Raw genomic sequence first — 21041 nt, forward strand, 5'->3', positions numbered from 1 at the left:
GCAAACTTCCTATTCAGAAAGACTTTGTCAAGGCAATAACGCAGAACAATAGAGGAAGAGACCTAAAGTTCCCCCCTGCTGTCTGCATGCACACCTAGGGACATGTATGCCTACACAGTCATGTGCATGCATGCATCACACACACACACACACACAGACACACACAGACACACACACACACACACACACACACACACACGAACACACCTACATAAATGGTTTTGAGATGTGTTTTCTCCTACACATACTGACACCTTAGAAAATTTTGAAAAAATATTAGTGAATATTTTTAGTTTGGTAAATAAAATCTTTGATACTTCTAACTGCCCTAAATAATTATATCATGACTTTAATTAACATGCTATGCTGTGCCTTCCATTAGGTAGGGTTCATTTAGCTTTTAAAGGAACCTGTAATACATACTGGTCTCTAGACTTACCCAAAGTATTGTTTCCTAAGCAGCAAAGGTGAGATGGCCTGATTCTAGCATTTCCTGTCTTTCTTTTATTTGCTTTCTATTGAAACAGCAACATGTAAGTATGTTGTTACCCTTTGTTGGGCTGCTGGCAGTAAACATCACACAAAGTGTTAACATTCCTGCAATGTGTTGATTAATGACTAGGAGGGCGAGGCGGTAACTCCCACCCTTCATGCTGAACACAAGGCCTGGTTCCATCCCGGGATCGATGCTGTTACAGGATACCTGACTAGAATTCAGACATCCGTGTTTCACAAATGACTCCCCATTGGCTATTGATGATCGGCAATGTTGGGATCATTGTGTAAGTGCCTAAACGCCACTTTAGGGAAGAGTGAACTCATCACTTCACATTATGTGGATTGATGGGTCCACACGTTCCCAAATAGCTGCAGATGTGCAGAGGGAGGATTCTAGGGGGGGTCATTTCAGGAGGTATCTTTCTGTAATTGTGTTTAAAGGGTGGTAGCCCAGATCGGAATGAGGTTGTCTGCCCAGTAATAATTAGACCCTCCACCTTTGAGAACTACCTGACGGTTCCAGCTCTACACACTGGGTATGTCTCTATGATGCTGCTCTCTAAAATTGGGCTAGGATGCTGTGTGAAATGGAAATGTCCAAAGAGAATGATATTCATATACAAGAATTCCACGTGTAAAAGAAGTAGGGCAAATTCTTACTTTAGAAGATACATTTCAAGATAACTGGTAAAAAGTCCCTGAGAGATGTTTCAAAACTTGAAGTTATAGATGGAGAAAGTCCTTTAAGCCCTTTATTTGCAGAAACCAAAGGGGTTGTGGGATTGCATTCGGCAGTGAATGATCACTTCAGCGATCAAACGCATGAACCTGGCCTGTGAGGATGGGTCTGATTTATGTCAAAGTTAAGTTTGGGAAAGGCATAGTTTCTCTCAGGAAAGACAAATATTTTAAAGATATGTGATTCATACAGTAAATATTAGTGTTCTGCTGAGCTACAAAATGGCTTCCAAATGGGCCACAGCTGTTTGAAATAAAGTACAAAGTTGGCCAGAAAAGGATTTAAAAATCATAATATACCATTTATCATTTCCCCAGCTCACCTAAACACGTTTGAATTCATCCTTCCTTAACATAGTTATATGCTGTGGTTTGTTATTCCAAGAAAGCCACCATTTCCTATCTAAGGACCACATCTCATTGGTTAAACTAAAACATATACAACTGCTAACCCGAAACACACATAGATAGACATCAGATAGCTGTTCTGGAGAACGCAATCCTGTTCATGTGATCCTGTGATTCACTGAATGCTCTAAATACCACTGAGTACATGTGTTTTTATAGTCTGATAATCCCTAATTAAAATCAGCACTTCAATGTCAGTGACTATGACACACTTAACCAGAAAAAGAATTCTAATGTAATCTGTCAGTTCATCCTTGCATTCTTCTTCCCCCAAAAAATCCACCCAGCTCATGGAGAAAAGCAACATCTTAAAAATACTTGATAATTTCTTCCTCCTTTCATCTGTCTGGCTCCAGGTTGTAATCTCTAGTCAGTTTACTTCAACAGTTGTTACAGTCATAAGAAGAAAAGGTGCAAAAATCCATCTTATTCTGAATTCTAATCAAACACCATTTAAACACTGACAAGGTGCTTTCCTTTTTGGTTAAGCACAAATGTATTTTTTTCCACTACCATTTCTTATTTATAGAAAATGCTTAGCAACAGAATTATGTATGAAGAAGAATAACTTCATCACAATCCCAGAGATACTTATTCAGAAACTTCAAGTCTATACTCGCTTTCAGGGATGACGTCCTTTAGGTCAGTCAGAGAAAACGTGTCAGTATTTTACATGCAACCTGGTCCTTAAATATGGCTACCTATTGACTTTGTGTACTTTGCTCAACATCTTTATAGGGACACCCTAACTGGGAAGATTTCACAAGGTTGTGTCTAAAGGACCAAAAGCATTACATGATATGACAGGAATCTTGCTATTGATTTCTTTTGAAGACTGTTTGATACAACTGAAGGGTTTCGGCCATGTTGATGCCATCTGTTACTGGCTACTAGGGACCACAAACAGGCAACTTGGCTCTAGATATGGCTACAAGACATATCTACTGATTTATTAAATTAAGACAACTCGCTAAGTACCATGTTGGTAATTAATTACTCTTAACTAACAGGCTGACCCCTGTGTGCCTAATGTAGCATGAAGCATGAAACATGAAGGGTACAGAAGCCAAGTAGCAGCAGAATCATGCTTGGGTTACATGCTTTCTGTCGCTGTCATCATCGAGCCCTTTCTTTGATAGTTCCTCCAAAAAGCAGGCTGCCTTGGTGTTAATCTTCTGCTTTCACAGCACAGGAAGCAGACACCCAACAAACTAGGAGGGAATCAAAGTAATCTGGTGTCAAAGATTCATATGCGTTTGCTCACTGGTTCCCCCTAGATATGAAAATGCTCTCAGATGTGCCTTGAAAATTCAAAGTTGCTAGGTCTGGTCTATTTCTCGTGATAGAAGCCCAGCATTCAGAGCAGTGTCTGATACATAGTAGGTGCTCAGGGAACACAGTCAGACATCAGCAGATGGTAGGACATTATTGTGAGAAATGTGTTGGCAGGTGGCACTGTTATGGTGTTGACATAATGGTGTGCTTACCCAACACAGTAGCTACCACGGCATCAGGCTATGTAATCACATGAAAGCACTGTTTGTCCATGTTGCCCATATCAGGAGAAGCAGTGCTGTGAACCCCATGACAGTACTTATTGAATAAAAACCCTTGGAATGGGGATTCAGACTTTGCCACTTAGCATTACATGGATTTTAAGGCTAAATCACTAAGTCGCATCTTCTAAATTAAAACACATATCAATGGACACAGAGAATTTGCTAGATATGCAACTTATCCCAAATACACACACACACACACACACTCACACACACACAAACACACACAAACATATACATGAAGAGTTGTAACAGACTGGAATGGAATGACTATCAGCTGGAGTTATTTCCTCCTCCACACTATGGGGACGTTTAAATGATTAACTCTTAGTGTGTATAGGATATAAACATTCACACACCTGAATTATACATGTTTATGTTCATGGCTTCATGAAACACTCTCCTTGATGTGTTAACATGTATATGTATATATAAATACCTGGCTTTAGAAGTAACATATGCTTAATATTTCAAGTTATACTCTTATTGCTCATTTGTAATTTTTATGAATATAAACCTTGTTTACATGTTATGATCTTATTTTTGCTAAATAAATTTTATATTATTTGAATGTTTTAATTTTTGAGAATAATTACTTTTTATCTTCTTATTGTTTGTTCCTGAGAGTATCATATATAAGTACAATGTATTTTCATCATACATAACCCCCATACTCCCTCTAACTCCTCTTGAGCCCTTCCTGACACCTCCTTATCAGATTCATGCCTTCTTCCTCTATCGGTGTGTGTGGATGTACGTGTGTGTGTGTGTGAGAGTGCATGCATGTGCACGCTCATGTATGTGTATGTGTGTATGTGTGTGTGTGTATGTGTGAGTGCATGCATGTGCATTCTCATGTGTGTGTGTGTGTGTGTGTGTGAGTGTGTGTGTGTGTGTGTGTGTGGTGTGTAAGTGCTGCCTTGTATACTTGGGTAAAGGGCTGAGGCTTCTGCATGAACAATTGCTTTACCTGTCCAATACGCTTCATCTTTTAGAAAGTAGAAAACACACCATGTTTATATGTAAATTGTTAACATAAACTTACACCTGTTCGAATGCTATAGTGTGGCAGGATTTTTGTTAACCTTAAGTATGGTTGATATAAAATCCAAATTGTGTCCTAAGATAAGGAGCAAAAATCTCCAGCAGCATTTATGTAGTGGGTGTCTGAGCCCCAATGAGGAGTAAATGATTGGATTCCATGGGCTCAGAGGATTTGTCAGCTGCTTCCTAAGTATAATTTCGGCTCTTCATATCCCTGCTGCTTCTAATTTAGCAGGACAGGCTCATAATTGAAGCAAATTAACTATTTACAGTCGCCCCTTCTACCAGGGAAGAAGCAACAGCAGCAGGAAGAAGGGAGGAAATGATACTCTTCCCACTTGTGTCAGATCTGCCCTTATATAAACACATTAACAGTAATTTCATGAGGCGTCAAACATAGGAATAAATACTGAGAGATAAAATAATGAGGTGCTGCTATTGAGCTGAACTGCTGGGGCTAATATCCTTGGATATGAATTATGCATCCTGAAAGGAGGCATATGCTACAGTATTCAAACATGTTCCCGGCAAGTGAAGGCTGCTCATTAGGCCGTGGATCTCCGGGTAAATCCACTCTTTTCTTCCACAACAGGACTAGCATTTACAAAAATACACTCTCCAGGCACCCGTGGGCTGCGGTTTCCCCCGAATACACCCAATCCGAATAGGCTTTCCACTCCATTTTTAGCCTAACAGCATGTTTATTTAGCTCTTGGCTGCAGCTTTAAAGCCATTTAATGTAATGTAAACAAGAACATTTTGTTTGTAATTTGCTAAATGTCTTACAGCCCGACTGTGTCTCCAATTAGGAACTTAAGGTTCATTTAGTAATTTACATCTGGTTCTGATTTAAGGTGACTTTCCATGACTAAAAGGAACTCAAGAACTCTACAGCTCTCTGGGTCAACCTGTTCTATGGGGAGCTGACCAGCTTTTTTATTTTATAGAGTTGGAATTGTCTTACATTGTCATCTTGCATTCAGGCTCTATACCACAGTGATCGGAATCCGAGCATTCCACAGTCATGGAGGTAGATGAGAAATTTAGATAGAACCTTGTAAAAGGATGCCAAGGGTTGCTGAAGCAAGGTGCCAGGATGCAAGAGGATAGTACTGTTAACTTATTATCCTTCCTCTGCAGGCTCCAGCCAGGGAAAGAAAAGGAGCAAAACCCAGCATCACAGCAATACTTGTGTTTTATCCCCTTTCTCCATCTGGTGCCTTTTAAACAACTTGGTATGCTTCTGAAATGGGTTCTTCATTGTCTTACGAGTCATTAGCATTTAAAACCCCCGGTTGGAATCCTAAGCACAGTTTTCTTTGCATTGCAGATTCAGCATTGTTTTCCCAAGTATTAAAATGGAACCTTCTCTGAGTTGTGGAGTGTGTTCATCATCTTTGGAGGGAAGGATTCATGGGGGACGGGGGTGTTTTCCTGGAGCACAGTATTACTCCTCTTGCCTTCCTTTCGAGTTCTCTTCCTTGACAGAGTACCTACTTGCGGAACTGGAGTCCATAGTTTCTCATTCACCACGGATTCTGAAAAATGAAGCTCTATCCTTTGTGCTGGCTTTCCATAGCCACCTCCACACTGAGCAGGCATGAGATGGAAACACAGCGTTCTATTAGGCGTGATTCTTCTGGTCAGCAGAAAGCTATTTATTTGTATTCTCGCTAATGACATTTTCCCTTAAATATTGTAATTTTCCAAGTCCCTAATAAAGCATTGATAACTCTGTCCACTTCCCTCTGTTTGTTTTTATATTTGTATCTGTTCACAGTATAAAATTGTGGACTAGTGTGACAACAGGGTTTTTAAAGCAACTACAGCTCATGAAATCTCTACCTCCTACCCTAATTGCCTTCACAACCTAAAACCATCCTGGGGGCTTGTCTAAACTAATTTAGAAATGTTCCTTTAAAAGTACAGAGCAGTAGGTAGGCTCCCCAAGTTTGAATATTAAATGAGGGGTAAGTACAATTACTTTAAGTTTGAAGCAGATATTATAGTGAGTTGGCACAATGAGTCAACATTAAAAGGGATGAACAGGTGGTCATGCAGCAGATATAATATTCTGGAATAATTTCATGATAATGTTTTGGAAGCTCCAGAGTGCCTTTTGGGCAGGCACATTTGCCACACTGGCATCTTCTGCGCATATTCAATGAGAGGCTACCACAGAGCAGCTGAGCAGCAGCCAGACTATAGGATGCCATGCGCTCCTTCTCTGGTGCAGGGATGGGTCTAGGGCCTACGTGTGCTGTGCTGTAGTGTCATAATCCAATCACTGGAGAGCAATGTACAGTCTCTGTCTCTATTAAACAAGGGCATCTATAGAGGAGAGGAATCAGCTTTCCTGGTTGCTGCTATAACAAGAAACATCAGGCTCCAACACAAACTATCTCATGGTAACCTAAATTGCTCCTAGCACCTTTGTTAGGTAACTCTCAAAAAAGTACTCAACTTTTAAAATACTTACTTCCTCCAAGAAATATAATATGGTAATGTTTTCTTAGACAATCTCTAAATCTTTTTATTCTGTAGATTTTGATTCTTGGATATGAATCATATTGTCCAACTATTGTATAATTATATCTTTATTTATCAAATGAATTTCTTCTCAATACCTCAACTGCTTCCATAAGTGAGAAATGAGGGGTAGACACATCTAGAGTTCTTGTTTTTCTTCTCTTCTCTTCTCTTCTCTTCTCTTCTCTTCTCTTCTCTCTTCTCTTCTCTTCTCTTCTCCTCTCTTCTCCTCTCTTCTCTTATCTCTTCTCCTCTCTTCTCCTCTCTTCTCCTCTCTTCTCCTCTCTTCTCCTCTCCTCTCCTCTCCTCTCCTCTCCTCTCCTCTCCTCTCCCCTCCCCTCCCCTCCCCTCCCCTCCTCTCCTCTCCTCCCCTCTCCTCTCCTCTCCTCCCCTCCCCTCCCCTCCCTTCCCCTCCCCTCCCCTCCCCTCCCCTTCCCTTCCCTTTTCTTTTCCTAAAACTCTCTCTGAAGATCAGGGTGGTCTCAAACTCCTAGAGATCCTCCTGCCTCTCCTGACTGAGTTCTGGGATAAAAGGGATTAAAGGTGTCTGTCACCACTGCCTGGCTTTGAGTTACTGAATGAGAAAAAAATGCAAAAGAGAAAAGGGAAATTGTCCTGAAATTAAAAAAATCTTGAATATTACATTGTAAGCTCTGAAACCTAACTTATCTCTCTCTCTCTCTCTCTCTCTCTCTCTCTCTCTCTCTCTCATAGACATATAATCACACACATAGTTTCCTTATACAGGCAAAAAGAATGTTGGAAGTTATTTTAATAGTCCCCTATTGTTAAATTAAAAATATAAATCATCATTGTCATAGAATTAATAGACAAAACTTGGCTCTTTACACTTGAAATTATCTGGTTTTGGTTGTATGAGCATTATTTTTTTTACACCAGAAATAAGAGTACAGATAGCAATTTTTACATTGGTAATGCAAAGGACAGATTCTGGGCTGTGAAAAGTCTCTATGGACTTCTCTTTTAAAACCCTGGTTTTGAATATGGGAGAGTCTCAGGACAACTGGGACCACAGAGAGACGTAAAAAAAGGTGACTAAGTGTTAGAGAAAGTGAAAAAGCAGAAGGCAAGGCGGAACCAAGAGCAACCATGTGTGACTTCTGATGAGCACGGGTTGTTGTGCACAGTCCCTAAGGAGAAGACACTTTCTAGAACTTCCTCTGGGAAATTTCATCTCACAGTAGAAGACAGGGCTTGATGCTCAGAACATTCCCAAGAGTACATGGAAGATTAGCAGAGAAGCAGAATAGCTAGGCATGGACATGACATTGTTCAGAGAATTGGGTCAAGGGCTGGGCCTTCTCATCCATGTGTACATTGGCCATCACTCAGCAACTGGATGGGGGAGGGGAGGATAACTGGAGGGGAAGATATTATACAGTTCCACCTTCAATTGATCTGAGTTAGGGACCAGCTAGAAATTGGATCATATTGGGTTTCATTTAGAATTATTCAGTACAGCCTTACCAACTCTATTAACAATTACAATTCTGTGTTAACAGGTACACAGAGAGTTCACACAGCATCTTTATCACTGATAAAGGTGACTCTTGGCACCCAGTCCTCTGCAGGGCAGGTCTTATTGACATGCCTTCTGCCTGTCAATCTTGAAGGCATAAGAAAATGTGTATCACGCTAGACATGTCTCAGAGGTTGAGAGTACTGAGTGTTCTTCCAGAATACTGGGGTTCAATTTCCACCACCTACATGGCAGCTCACAACTATCTGTAACACCAGTTCTGGGGGATCCGACACCCTTGCATACACATACATGCAGACAAAAGTGCCAATGCACATGAAATAAAAATAAGTTAAAAATGTATATTAATTTCAGGTCCTAAAGGATAACTGACTTAAAGAGCTGGAGGTGCTGGGGAGAGAGAGGAAGTAGCAAGTTTTGTTTCTTGGTATCTGGCTTTTATCATTGTAACCATTGCCATTTCTAGGGGTTTTGAGGAAGAGAACTGTAAGTTAATTGTGGCAAGGTCTCCTCATAGAAACTCTACGTGCCAACAAAGTAAGTATGACCTGCTTATTCAGCACAACGGAGACCTGGCTGCCAGATCTAGTGTGTCTGGACGTTGCTAAGCCAATGTATGCTCAAAAGTATTTGTCAAATAAATGAGTGAACTTAATTTTCCTGACGCTTTCCTAGATTTTGGACAATTCATTGTAGACCTATGAGTACTGAGTAGATAAAAGGAGGGAAGTCAGATGTCTTTCAACAGTATAAAACCCTACTTAAGAGTATAGATATTGACATTAAACTAAGATGCCTCCAGAACCTAGACATTTTTCTTTTTCCTAAAGTTCTAACCTCTTCCCTGCATCCGTGCCCTGTATGTGTGAGCACTCGTGTTTGTGCACGTGTGTGTGTGTGTGTCTTGTGTGTGCCAAGGTGCATGTGTAGAGGTCAGAGGACAATCTCCGGTGTTGGCCAGGCCTTCTTTGTTGTTTCTAGCAAAGACTCTTTGTTGTTCTCTGCTGTGCCTGCCAGGTTGGCTGGCCCATGTGCCTCCAGGACTTCTGCTGTCTGTGCCTCCCATCTCAGCGTAGAAGAGCTACGATTACGAATGTGAGACGACACATCTGGCTTTACAGTCGTTCTCTTCCTTACGTGTTTTGAACTCGGGTCTTCACCCTTGCACAGCAAGTGCTTTACCTTTGTTTTTAAATACACTTCCCTGGACACGGTGAAGAGTCAAATGCTATCTTAATATTTAATTAGTGCAACCATATTTGCTTATGCTGTTATATTGTCAATTTATTTTAGTTATCATGATTGTTTAATGTATGTGGCAATGATTCTACCTCATGACAGTGACTATCTAGCCTCTAGTTTAGACACAGAATTAGAATTCCTTCTTCATGTTGCTGAGCTGTCAGTGTGACTCCTCACCCTCTTTAAGATTTCCTAGATGACTCGTGGTACTGCTGGCATGTCTCACATACCACTCCCTCCATCACACCCTGGTCATCCATCAGAAAAGGAAGCAAAAGCAGCCGTCTGGTCCCACTTAACAGAGCCTAGAAACATGAGCTAAATATATATGAGGGGTTAAATAACAGACCTTGGTGGTCTTTAGGGAAGGAACAAGGATAGAAACAAACTGGAGGTTCATTTGCAAAGAGCAAACAGAGTTTGATGATAGGAGAATAAATAGCAAATGCTGAAGAGAGGTGTGGATAGTTTACAAAGGGGAAACTTTTAGTGTCTATGTTCATGTGGGCACCATTAAGACATGATGTAATCCTGGCTGGGGTCTGTGGAAGTCCGTCCAAAAGTCACTACGCTGTGTAAAGTTTGAAACAAGGGAGCCAACATGCTATTTAGGGAAGAGTATAAAAGGAGTACAAGATTAAGTGGTACTCTTTTGAAGTATGGTTCAGACAGGGGTTCCTTTCGAAGTCATAGTTACAGTGTCCAATCTATTTCCCTGAGGTTCATAGAAGCTGGATCTGAAGCCCACACACACTGTCTGCTATCGAGCGGATTCCAGTGATTTTCAAACCATTCTTACCTGTTTCTGCTCTTCTCCTAGGCCATCCCACATGGATGCCACAATCTTAGAGACTTCACCAAAAGTAGCATTTGGATTTTGGCCCTTGATGGCAGCCTGGGTATCACGAAAGAACAAAGCATAGGCAGACACAGGCTTCTGGGGCTCATTAGGATCCTTCTTCTTCTTCTTTTTAGGAGTTTTTGGTTTTTTTCCCATATCAGAGGCAGGCCGCTTCTCTCCTCCATTGATCTGAAATAAAAATCAAGGTAGAGTTATGGAGTAACTGAGAAAACAAGGGGCTGAATCATATTGCTACTTTCCCTTGACATAGACTCAAAATGCCACCCAGACTACCCTCACTGAGAGATATTTCTAAGAGTGGTAGGTATTGGTGGTGTAGTTTTACACATAAACCTTCATATTCTCTTTGGGGTATAGCTCATTGGTAGAATGCTTATCCAGCATATTCAAGGTCTTGGAATTGATCCCTAGTATACAACAGAACAAAAATGTATAAACAGAAAGACAATGTATCCTCACATTTCATGTGACTTCTTTACTCATCCTTTTCCCAGTTCAATTTGTCTATGCCATGCCTACTGAAGCTTTCCCAACTCTGCTCTTCTTTCTGTAGATGTGCAGGGATGACAAACATGCCATAATCCATCCGGCTTTATATGAGTTCCAGGGATTTGAACTCAGACCCTAACAATTATCAGCAGGCGCTACACAGTTAAATGCTATTCCTTACCTCCCTTTACCTTTCTCTGCCACTGTAACTCCTGTAGTGACTTTACTGAGCTTGTTCTCTTTTGGAGAGGTCTAACTTAGCTTCCTAATTATGACTTTAAACATGGGGTCAACATGCTTAAGAAATAGAATCCAATGGTTTTTGATTTTACACTTAGCTCTGTAGATGTGGTTGGTGGGTGCAGGTGGGTGGGAGGGTAAGGTGGAGGTGGGAATCCAGCAATGCTTATGATTTTGACAGGCTTAGAATCTGAGTTACTGTTATCAAAGTGAACTTTCTGTAATGAGGACAAAATTCTGTAATCTGCACTGTGCTGCTTGGGTTCCATGAGCCATATGATGGTGATGAATGCTTAAATGAATAAGATGAGTTATAGCCTTTTTAAAAGTCAACTCAATTCTATGAGTACCCAATGGCTACCATATTGAATACCCAAAATAGCTAGATTCTAGAGGTTTCTAGAACATTTAGAACATGTTTGTTGCTAAGTAAAGTTGATGTCATTTAGTCTATCTCTGCAAAATGAAGATTCTGGTGAGGATTTCTTTTCAGCTAAAAAGCCGTATGAATTGATAAAAATTATATATATGTATATGACGTATATGTGTATCTATCTATCTATCTATCTATCTATCTATCTATCTATCTATCTATCTATCTATCTATCTATTCCAGTGCTAACTGGAAGGTCCCTGTTCACAGGTGCCTATCATACTGACCTAAATCCTATTTACACTATCTCCCAACAGTGGCCACTCTCGCAGTTATTCTGACCTTTACCTTTTATAGCTGCTGTGTACTTTTCCTACCTGTGGATAATAGAACATGCTTGGTAAGATATCTGTGTAAAATAACCCCCCTTACCAGAGAAAGCATGTTCAATTAAGAGTTCTATGGCTGTGTCAGATTATCTAATTTCACAACCTCCCTTAATTACCCAATAGCTATGTTGCTTTTCTGAAATTAATTTTCCTGAGCCCCCTATTTTCTACCATGACTTAGTTTCAGATCAATTTTTATAATAAGCAAATGTATATACTTATTTAATTGAAAAGTTTAAAAGCCTATTCAAATACAAATTATGACACATTTAAAACTTTAAAAATTAAAGAAATGCAAAAACAGCCTCCTCAGATTTGCTATGTAAAGTCAGTTTCAAAGACTTGCTCAAGTGCCAGTAAGAAACAGGAAACAGGCTGAGTGAATTCTTTGGCTTTGCGTTCATTTGAGAAGTACAGAGAACTGAAAAGGCTGGTAGGATGACAACTGGCTACTGACAACTGATGGCTTCTAGGAGGGGCCAGCTGATTTTCTACAGGGATTTGGTTCCCAAGTGGCTATCCATTCTCTACTACACGCTCCCACACTCTTGAATATACAGGTAGCACTTAGTGGACTTGTACATTTTTAAAAGCATACATAAAGCTGGGGGTGTGGTGATTCTAGTAAGAATATCCCAGTTGGCTCATATATTTCAGTGCTTGGTCACCAGAGAGTATAACTACATGAAAGAAATAGAAAGGTAGGAGCAACACCCTTGACAAAGGAAGTGTGTCACTGCGGTGGACCTTGGGGTTGCAAAATCCTATTTCAAGACAAGAGTCTCTCTCTTCCTGTTGCCTGCAGATCTGGACGTAGAGCTCTCAGCTACTTCTCCAGCACCATGTCTGCCTGTGTGCTGCCATGCTCCCACCAGTATGACAATGGACAAACTTCAAGCAAGCCCCCAATTAAATCCTTTTATAATGAAGACATGGTGTGTGTTCACAGCAATAGAATAGTGACTAAAACAGGAAGGAAGGAGAGGAAGGAGGCAGGAAGGGATTAGATGGGAGAGAAGAGGGTGGACTTTATCAGTATACATTATATGCATGTATGAAATTGTTGAACAATAAAATAAACAATTAAAAAACAATAAAGATAGTAAAAACTGTTCTGCTAGAAGTCCGCTACTCTGAAGCTACTCTGAAAACATCTACTCCACAAGCTCAAAGAACCCCATGAGGACATGATGCTCTGAACCAAGGTGCAAAGCTAATGTAGATTAACACTACTCGATAACTTCTCCAGTCCAAATCTTAGAGGTGATCTGGGGACACTTCTGGATCCCATCAAATTCTGTTAGAGATAGTCATCAAATATGGCTTCCTATTGGGCTTGCCTGAAGAAGCTTTAACAAATGCCCTGATGTACCTAGGGATGGGAAGCTGATCTCAGCCAAACCATCTTGTTCCATTTGATCACCTAACACATAAAATATACTGAAAGAGAAATAAACTACCCCTTTCTCTCTTAAGACGACACATGCTTGCAGTCTTCTTTCTATAACCAACTCCTCCAAGCACGTTTTGTGCTGGCTATGCACTGTCTCTTGTCATGACTTCCTGTTGCTTTTTACATTTTTAGCTCTTCATAAAGTCACCAATGCTGTCATAGAACAATCCAGCTTCCCCAGGAAGGCTCTTCTCTTCTAGTTTTAGAACACACAGCCCCTGGATTCATCTCTTATTTTGCTGGGGCTGCTGGTTTTAGAGGAGTTTTCTTTGGCTCATCTTCCTCTACATGGTCATTTTATGGCAGCATGTTCTGCCGGGCTATGTGCTCTAACTCTCTTCTTTCATGAGCCTCATAAGCATATAGGGTTTCTGTTACCATTTGCGGCTGGATGCTTGTTAAGTCTGTGTGTTTCTCATTTGAGATGCATAGAAGCAACTGTTATTTGATGTTGTTATCCAAACGTCTAAGTCAGGCTCTTTTAATGCATTTGTTGAGCTATCTAGATTTCCACCCATAGCATACAATGAACTTCTAACTACACAACACTGTGCATATCATTGCTATGCTTCTGATCAGCCCAAGTGATAGTGCTACCAAGGTAGGGTCAGTTCTAGTTTTGCTTACTAGCACTTAAGTGGTTCCTGAAATACACAGGATGTACTTAACAGTTGCTATTGTACTAGCATAAAATAATATACTATATAATTATACTTTGACAGGAAAGATGAATGTCAGTAGAATTGGTTTCTGTTACAGGAAAATTCACAAAGATTTGCTTGAGCACTTTAGGATAATAAACAAATACGGAGCAAAAAGAAAAATATGGATAGTCTTTGTTTAACAAGCAGTTGAAATCTTACTAGCAATTTCTTTGCAATATAGGATGTATCTTTGCGGTTTTCTTCTTTATAGTTTTTTATAATATCTAATTTTATAAACATCCATTTGTAGTTATAACAATAAAGTCATTAAAAAACAATAAAAGGAACCAATGAGGTTGGCGATGAAGAAGGTTAAAGATGGTGTGTGAGCCACCTTTCCTGGATACGTAGTTACCACCACTCATCAAAAAGTCTTTCTTTACAGCAAGTGGAGACAGTAACAGAAAAGCGCAAATGCACCCAATGCAGAGATCAATAAATTGCAGGGAGCCCTACCCCAACAGAAGCATCTACCTCATAGAGCTACATCTACCTGTGTCTATGGATCAGGGAACATGGAGGAAGAGGGGGTCGAGAGCTTTTAGGAATCATAATACCAGGAAGTCTGCTGTGAAAGAGTTTCTCCTAGATATAGCTGCATAAACAAGACCAGAACAATGGCAGTTTCAATGGTCATATTAATGTGGAAGGAGAAATTTTTCTCAGAGTGCCCCCCTGTGCAAAGAGCTATAGGAAAGCAAGGACTGCTGGGAGAAGAAGGATTAGCCTCTTCAGGGATGAGCCCCTTTACTAGGTATACAACACAGAGCGGTCAGCCCCAACACTCAGTAGGCGTATATATGTTTGTACACACACACATATGCACACACACATACACACATATGCACACACACACGTATATAATAGTAATCAAGGAAAAAGAATCTATAAGCTTAAGATTTGAGGGGACATAAGGAGACATAAGAGGGCTTTGAGGACAGGTGTCTGGGGGCGTGGAGGAGAAAGGAATGAGGTACAGTGCTGTAAGTCTACTCCAATTAAAACCATATCAACAAAAATAATATTCAGGATGGAGTAGTCAAAGGAGACAAGCATTCAGCTGTGGGTGACTTCTAATGCTACAACAGGAAGCATGGCCACTTCAGTAAGCAGTATTGAATTATCCACTTAGGGGAGGTTGGAGGCAGGAGGACTGGGAGGAGTGGGAGATAGGGGAAACTGTGGTTGGACTGCTATGTATGTAAGAAATAAAAAGTAAAAAGGTGTTGAGACAGAGTTTCTCTGTGTGACAGCCCTGGCTGTCCTGAACCTCATTGGTAGACCAGGCTGGCATGGGACTCACAGAGATCCATCTCCATCTGCCTCCTGAGTGCTGGGATTAAAGGCATTCACCATCACTCCTGGCCAAGCATAAAAATTCCCCCAAAAGAGAAAAAGTAAGGAAAAAGTGATGATGTTGTGAAAACTAATAAATGTTAAATGAGGAGTCTATCTGGGATTTATCTCTATGTGTTATTAATGATGGTGGTATATATTGGGATAAGCCTATGGTGATAAAAAAATGATATGGAGATGTTGACTTTAAATTCATTTTTTTTTAAAATGAAAGTATAAACAGTGACACGCTTACTTGAGGAATTGTGTAACAATAAATTAAGATTCTGCATTGTACTTTATGAACATTAGTAGTGCATATAGTTCTTTCAATAAGCAGAGGTCCATTATTAAAGTTGCAGTGTGTGATACTTAGAATAAGTGTCAAGGCAATGACTTAAAAATTGGTGGCCAGCTAAAATTAAGTGGTGCGTGTGTTAATTATCTTGGCTGTAGTAATAATTTCATAATGTACATATTACATCAAATCGCTATGTTGCACACCTCATATTTAGTTTTATTTGTCAATCACAGCTTAATAAAGCTGGAAATAAAAGAGGGTGATTGTGACATTTAGGAGCATATTTCATCAGTGAGGGCAAGACTTAGAAATGGAATAAAGCACAGGTAAGTAAATGTTTATACATAGAGAATATTAAATATATTAATTTTAAAAATTAATTAAAATAGTAATGATTGCATGAATTGAAATAACTATGACTGGCGGTTACGTCAATCTTTCCCAAAGATAATCAAATGTTGGGAGACAAATGTATCATGTAACACAAAAATTTTAATTAAAGGATTTCCCCAAAAATTATTTAAATAATTTCCTTCCTCTACTGTTCAATATTAAATGTGAACCACAAGGACTCAGGTTCATTTCATTTTTAAACTGGTTCTATAACAACTATTCTCTTTGTCTTGTAACAACACTCTCCTCTCTGGGATGACTGAATAAGGAGAAGAATGTGTAACACAAGAGGCCCAGTGATGCTGAGTGGAATACAGCTTTGCATTTGAAGCAATGCATGCTCCAGAAAATCACAAGCTGTCCGGACAACCAACCTTTTCAGTTAGCTATCTAGAGGTTTTCTAGACTTTCCTGGCTTGTTTTGTAGGATTGAGAAGGATGCGTTTTATCTTAATATTAGAGTTTTATTTAACTGGAGGAAGGGTTTCATGATCTCTGTCTCCATATGATGAAGGCATAGGAGACAGAATCTATGTGCAGTCACTCATTCCTCTGGGTCTTTGGGGATGCAGCTGATGTTCCTGAGAAATAGAAAGCTGCGAAACTGGATCTCACCCCTGTTCAGGGCAGATTGTTTAGAATAACATCTTTGCTTTTGCTCTGGCTGAACCAAGAGCATATCCGTTCACTTTCAGTCACCAGCATCCCAAACCTTCCATGGAGAGACATTCTCATGTCATATTGCCCAGAACTGTGTGCTAGGCATGGGGACAGATTGGCACCTGAGAGCACCAATAAGAGCTGTCCATTTACTACTCACTACTAAAGATTCACCGTCCTTATTTTAATAATTAATGGGCGTCATCAAAGCTCTCTTGGGTTGTCATCATCTGAAGACTCATAAAATTGCCTGCCTGCAACTCAACTGTGCTTTGAGATAATGTCCTACTTTTCACTAGAGATATACACAGAGATGAAAGACGTATGCGGGAATATCTTCACTTTTATGAAAATAAAATGCAATTTAGAGAGCATTGTTTATTATGTTGCTCAGTGCTTTTGTGTAAAAGATTCTTCCCTGGATGTGATGCAATTCACTCTTGTTGCTTGTGTCTTCTGTTTTCTAGTACTTGGATGGTGCTTCACAAAGATACTTGCCTCAGGATGGTTCTCTGATGTGTGGTTTGTATTTTTCACTGCTTTTCATACATGAGAAACAGGCAAAAAGGAGCTATCCTTTTAGAGTCTAGTTGACGAGCTGGGATTTCTAAGACCTACTTTCCAGTGGTAGCTTTGTTATTCCTGTGAGAAGCACGTGGTCGCTATCCATAAGCAAAGCCTCCTCTGAAAGGAGCCTTGTTTCAGTTTGGACCACTTACATGCCAGTAATGGATTGTATTTTGAGAAGTACCTGACTCTTCTGACCGCAAAGTATTTAGAATAAACGTAAGGATGATGAATATGGTTGAGGTGAAAAAAATTAGCTAAATGGACTTACAATATGTCCCTGGGTATTGCCTGGATTTTGGCTTCATACATTTATGTATGAAAGCTTGTGATTTCATACCTTAACTTTCTAAGAAAGTCTGGGTTCTATAATCCAGGTACCACTGTCTCGCAGAACCTTCTAGAATGATAAGTATATTCTGTAGCCTTTCCAAAATGGTGTCCACTAGCCACATATAGCTATAGATTGACTGTATAAAGCTGGTACAACTCAGAGTTGAAAGACTTTAAATTTAATATTAGTTGATTAAATATAAATCTAGGCAGCCATTGGTGACTGTTGCCTCTGTTTTATTGGATGGCAGAGAAGTGTTCAATGGACACTAGAGTATTTACAACTTACTAGGGTCTTGTAGTCAGACAGTAAAATTTAATTCCAATATGTTCCACTTAGAACACCTAATTATGTGTTCTGAAGAACTTTATTATATACAAAATACACTTCCAAAGAAGCCAGGTACATTGAAAATCAGGGTCTTGGTGCCCCCTTTCCCATTATGTGATGCCTTTCAGAGATTCGTCATATATTTCTGCTCTTCTATTCTGCAGCCGAGGGCAAAGGTTTATCAGGACAAAGCAACAATTCGAAATACATTTAGAAAGTTCACAAAGCGATAGCAGCTAACAACACAGATGAACTAAAACACTAAAGTAGCCTTGGTTAAAGTTATCTCAAACTTAAGGCACTGATGAATAAATACACTAAAATACATATATTTTACTCATAAATGAATGTTACACAAAAGCTTTCTCAGGCTGCACATACTTACTCGATGTATTTGTCATGATGCTACAATATTTTCAGGCTTCTGGTAATTCACCTTCTGCCCTGTATTATTTCTTAGTTATAATGGTGCACTTAGCATACTTACCACAAGAAAATAGTAATCTTTTAATTTAAAAGATGCATGTGCTCAGTATGGTGCTTGGAGAATACTCTCTAGAGTACAAAAATTTAGCATTATCAGGGAAAGAGAACCAGGGGTAGGGCTTAGTGTTAGAGGTCTTGCCTAGCATGCTAAAAGCTCAAGGTTTAATCTGTAGCGTCTCTCTCTCTCTCTCTCTCTCTCTCTCTCTCTCTCTCTCTCTCACACACACACACACACACACACACACACACACACACACACACATACACACACACACGATTATCAAGGAAAGAGAATATTGATATTGAAGCATCTCTGGAGAAGTTAAAAATGTCTATAAGCATATTTAAAATAAACTACCATGGCCCCAAAGCCTTTAACGGAGCCAGGAGAGCTCTTTAATGCATACTATCTTGCAGTAATCGCTGCAGTTTAAAATAGATTTTAATCAAGCACCATCTGCATAATAGGCTGAACAACGCATAGAACTCCACTTATAACTCTTATCATACAAAGTAAACATTGTAAAGTCCCCATCACAGAAACGGGGCACATCACAGCAATTCTGCAGTGTCCCGTTTCCAAAAGGGAAGATTCTGCCGCTTACTTCCACCCTCCTTTCCTCCTAAGTGGAGCCGTCTAATCCCCTTATGAGAATAAATTCAAGTAAGCATGGAAAGTGAGCCATCTAGTTACTGTGAAATCAGCAAGCCTGTAGCACTTCTTTCATTTCACAGATCGGTTTATTATCTTCATTAATAACACCAGCACATTCAATGACTCAACACATCAATTACAGGAAAACACGTATAAAGGCCTTTCGTTCTGAAATGATTCACAACTGTGGGGCACTGTGGACGTACCAGCCTGTAAAGCAAATTCATTTTTAAGGATCCTTGATTTTAAAATGAAACAAAAAAAGAAAACCTTGCATAGTTTTTAAATAAATTTAGCAAAGACACCTGGTAGCCTTATGTGAAATATCAACTTTGGGCCACTGTCCAGAAAACCTATTCTAAAGTGAGGCATGGTTGGTTTTAATTGCGCATACATATCAGCTCCTAGTGACAGTCTCTGGGATCCACTGGATCCTTGTTCAATCTGTCTGAGTAGAGCAATATGCTTACTTCTTATTTCTCTGTACTGGGGCTCTGCCTTATAAAAAACACAAGCTGTTAAGGTAAGGGCCCGGGGAGGTAGAGACCAGGTGGCTAGGCCAAGCCTCATGTTATTTTCCTTCCATGAATTATCAAATATGCTCAGTCATCTAGGATATGTCTAAGAACACATGCTCTTTGAAAATACTACATACTGGCACAATTTGCTTGAATTGATTTCAGAGACAATCACTTGACATATCGAATTTTATCATCTTCCTTGTACTAGTTTGTTAGAATCACCATTAGTGAGTGTGTGTGTGTGTGTGTGTGTGTGTGTGTGCGTGTGTGTGTGTGTGTATAGATGTGGCAATGGATCTAATAACAACATGTAGCATATAGAAGAGGATAAGATCAGAATACTGTCATCTAGAATTCTAGCATTTCATCTTACCTGCCCTCGTTACCATGGTAACTGACCTTGGGTAGTCATAAGATATATGGAAAGTAGAAGCTTGAATGGTGCAGCTTCATTGAGGTTGTCATACATGGCGGAATGCGATCTTTGGTAAAGTAGTTCTTTGGAGAGCTTCCAGGCCTGTGTAAGTAATCCTTTATCCATTTTCTTTAAGTAAACCAGTTTTAACTTATTGGTTCATTAAGTTGGATTTTCATGGACTCTTATTTTGGTCTAGTAGTCTAGTAGTACTTGATCTGTAGTGAGTAGATGTGTATTTGCCTCTTTCAATGTAAAGTTGACACAGCATATATATATATATATATGTTGTGTGTATATATACATATGCATATACATATATACATATAAAAATAAACAAAAATATTTAGTAATTCTATGAATCTAGGAATTTTGATGATAGCATATTAAATCATGTGAATTGCTCATATGCAATTGCACAGTAAAAACATGCCAATATGAAAAATATCTGAGTTTCAAACCGTAACTTTCAGTACTATGACATATTTCTTTATAAAATTTTGTGACATTTTGTTCTAGCACTGTTTAGTTTTGCTTACTGAGTATAGATCATCTAGAATTTTTTTTCTTCTTTTTTCTTTTTTTTTTTTTTCTCCGGAGCTGGGGACCAAACCCAGGGCCTTGTGCTTGCTAGGCAAGTGCTCTACCACTGAGCTAAATCCCCAACCCCTAGAATTTTTACTGTAGTCTAAGAATCTCTTGGCTGTCAAGCAGTGCTAAAAACAAAGGACTCTGAATATTTGTTTGTTAGTATAATGGCTTACTCTAGTGCATGGATAAAGCACATGAAGGAGACTCACCAAGTTCCCACCTTTCTGACTCTGCCTCCTATTTGAGAGCACAAGCACCGAGGAATCAGTAACTTAGTAAGAATGGCTTAAAGCAAAAAGTCTAAGAGACAAGAGAGAAGCAGCAGGATTACTAAGTCAGGGTTCATTCAAAAGTATTACTGGAAAAGTTTTGCCAGGGCAAAGAGTTCAGGCCACAGAAGATAAATCTGAGGGCTGCGCAAGCA

The 21041-nt window shown here is 39.6% G+C and overlaps 1 protein-coding gene across 6 annotated transcripts in view; it reads right to left on the reverse strand.

Moving 5' to 3' along the window:
* Tox (thymocyte selection-associated high mobility group box) overlaps positions 1–21041 on the reverse strand; it is a 297248-nt gene that overhangs the window by 24570 nt on the left and 251637 nt on the right. For all 6 annotated transcript variants that reach the window (NM_001108654.2, NM_001436909.1, NM_001436910.1 and 3 more), the window contains 1 exon segment: positions 10319–10549. In NM_001108654.2, the coding sequence (NP_001102124.1) occupies positions 10319–10549 (231 nt within the window).

The sequence above is a fragment of the Rattus norvegicus genome, chromosome 5, assembly GCF_021556685.1.
Source record: "Rattus norvegicus strain SHRSP/BbbUtx chromosome 5, alternate assembly SHRSP_T2T, whole genome shotgun sequence".
Lineage (NCBI taxonomy): Eukaryota > Metazoa > Chordata > Mammalia > Rodentia > Muridae > Rattus > Rattus norvegicus.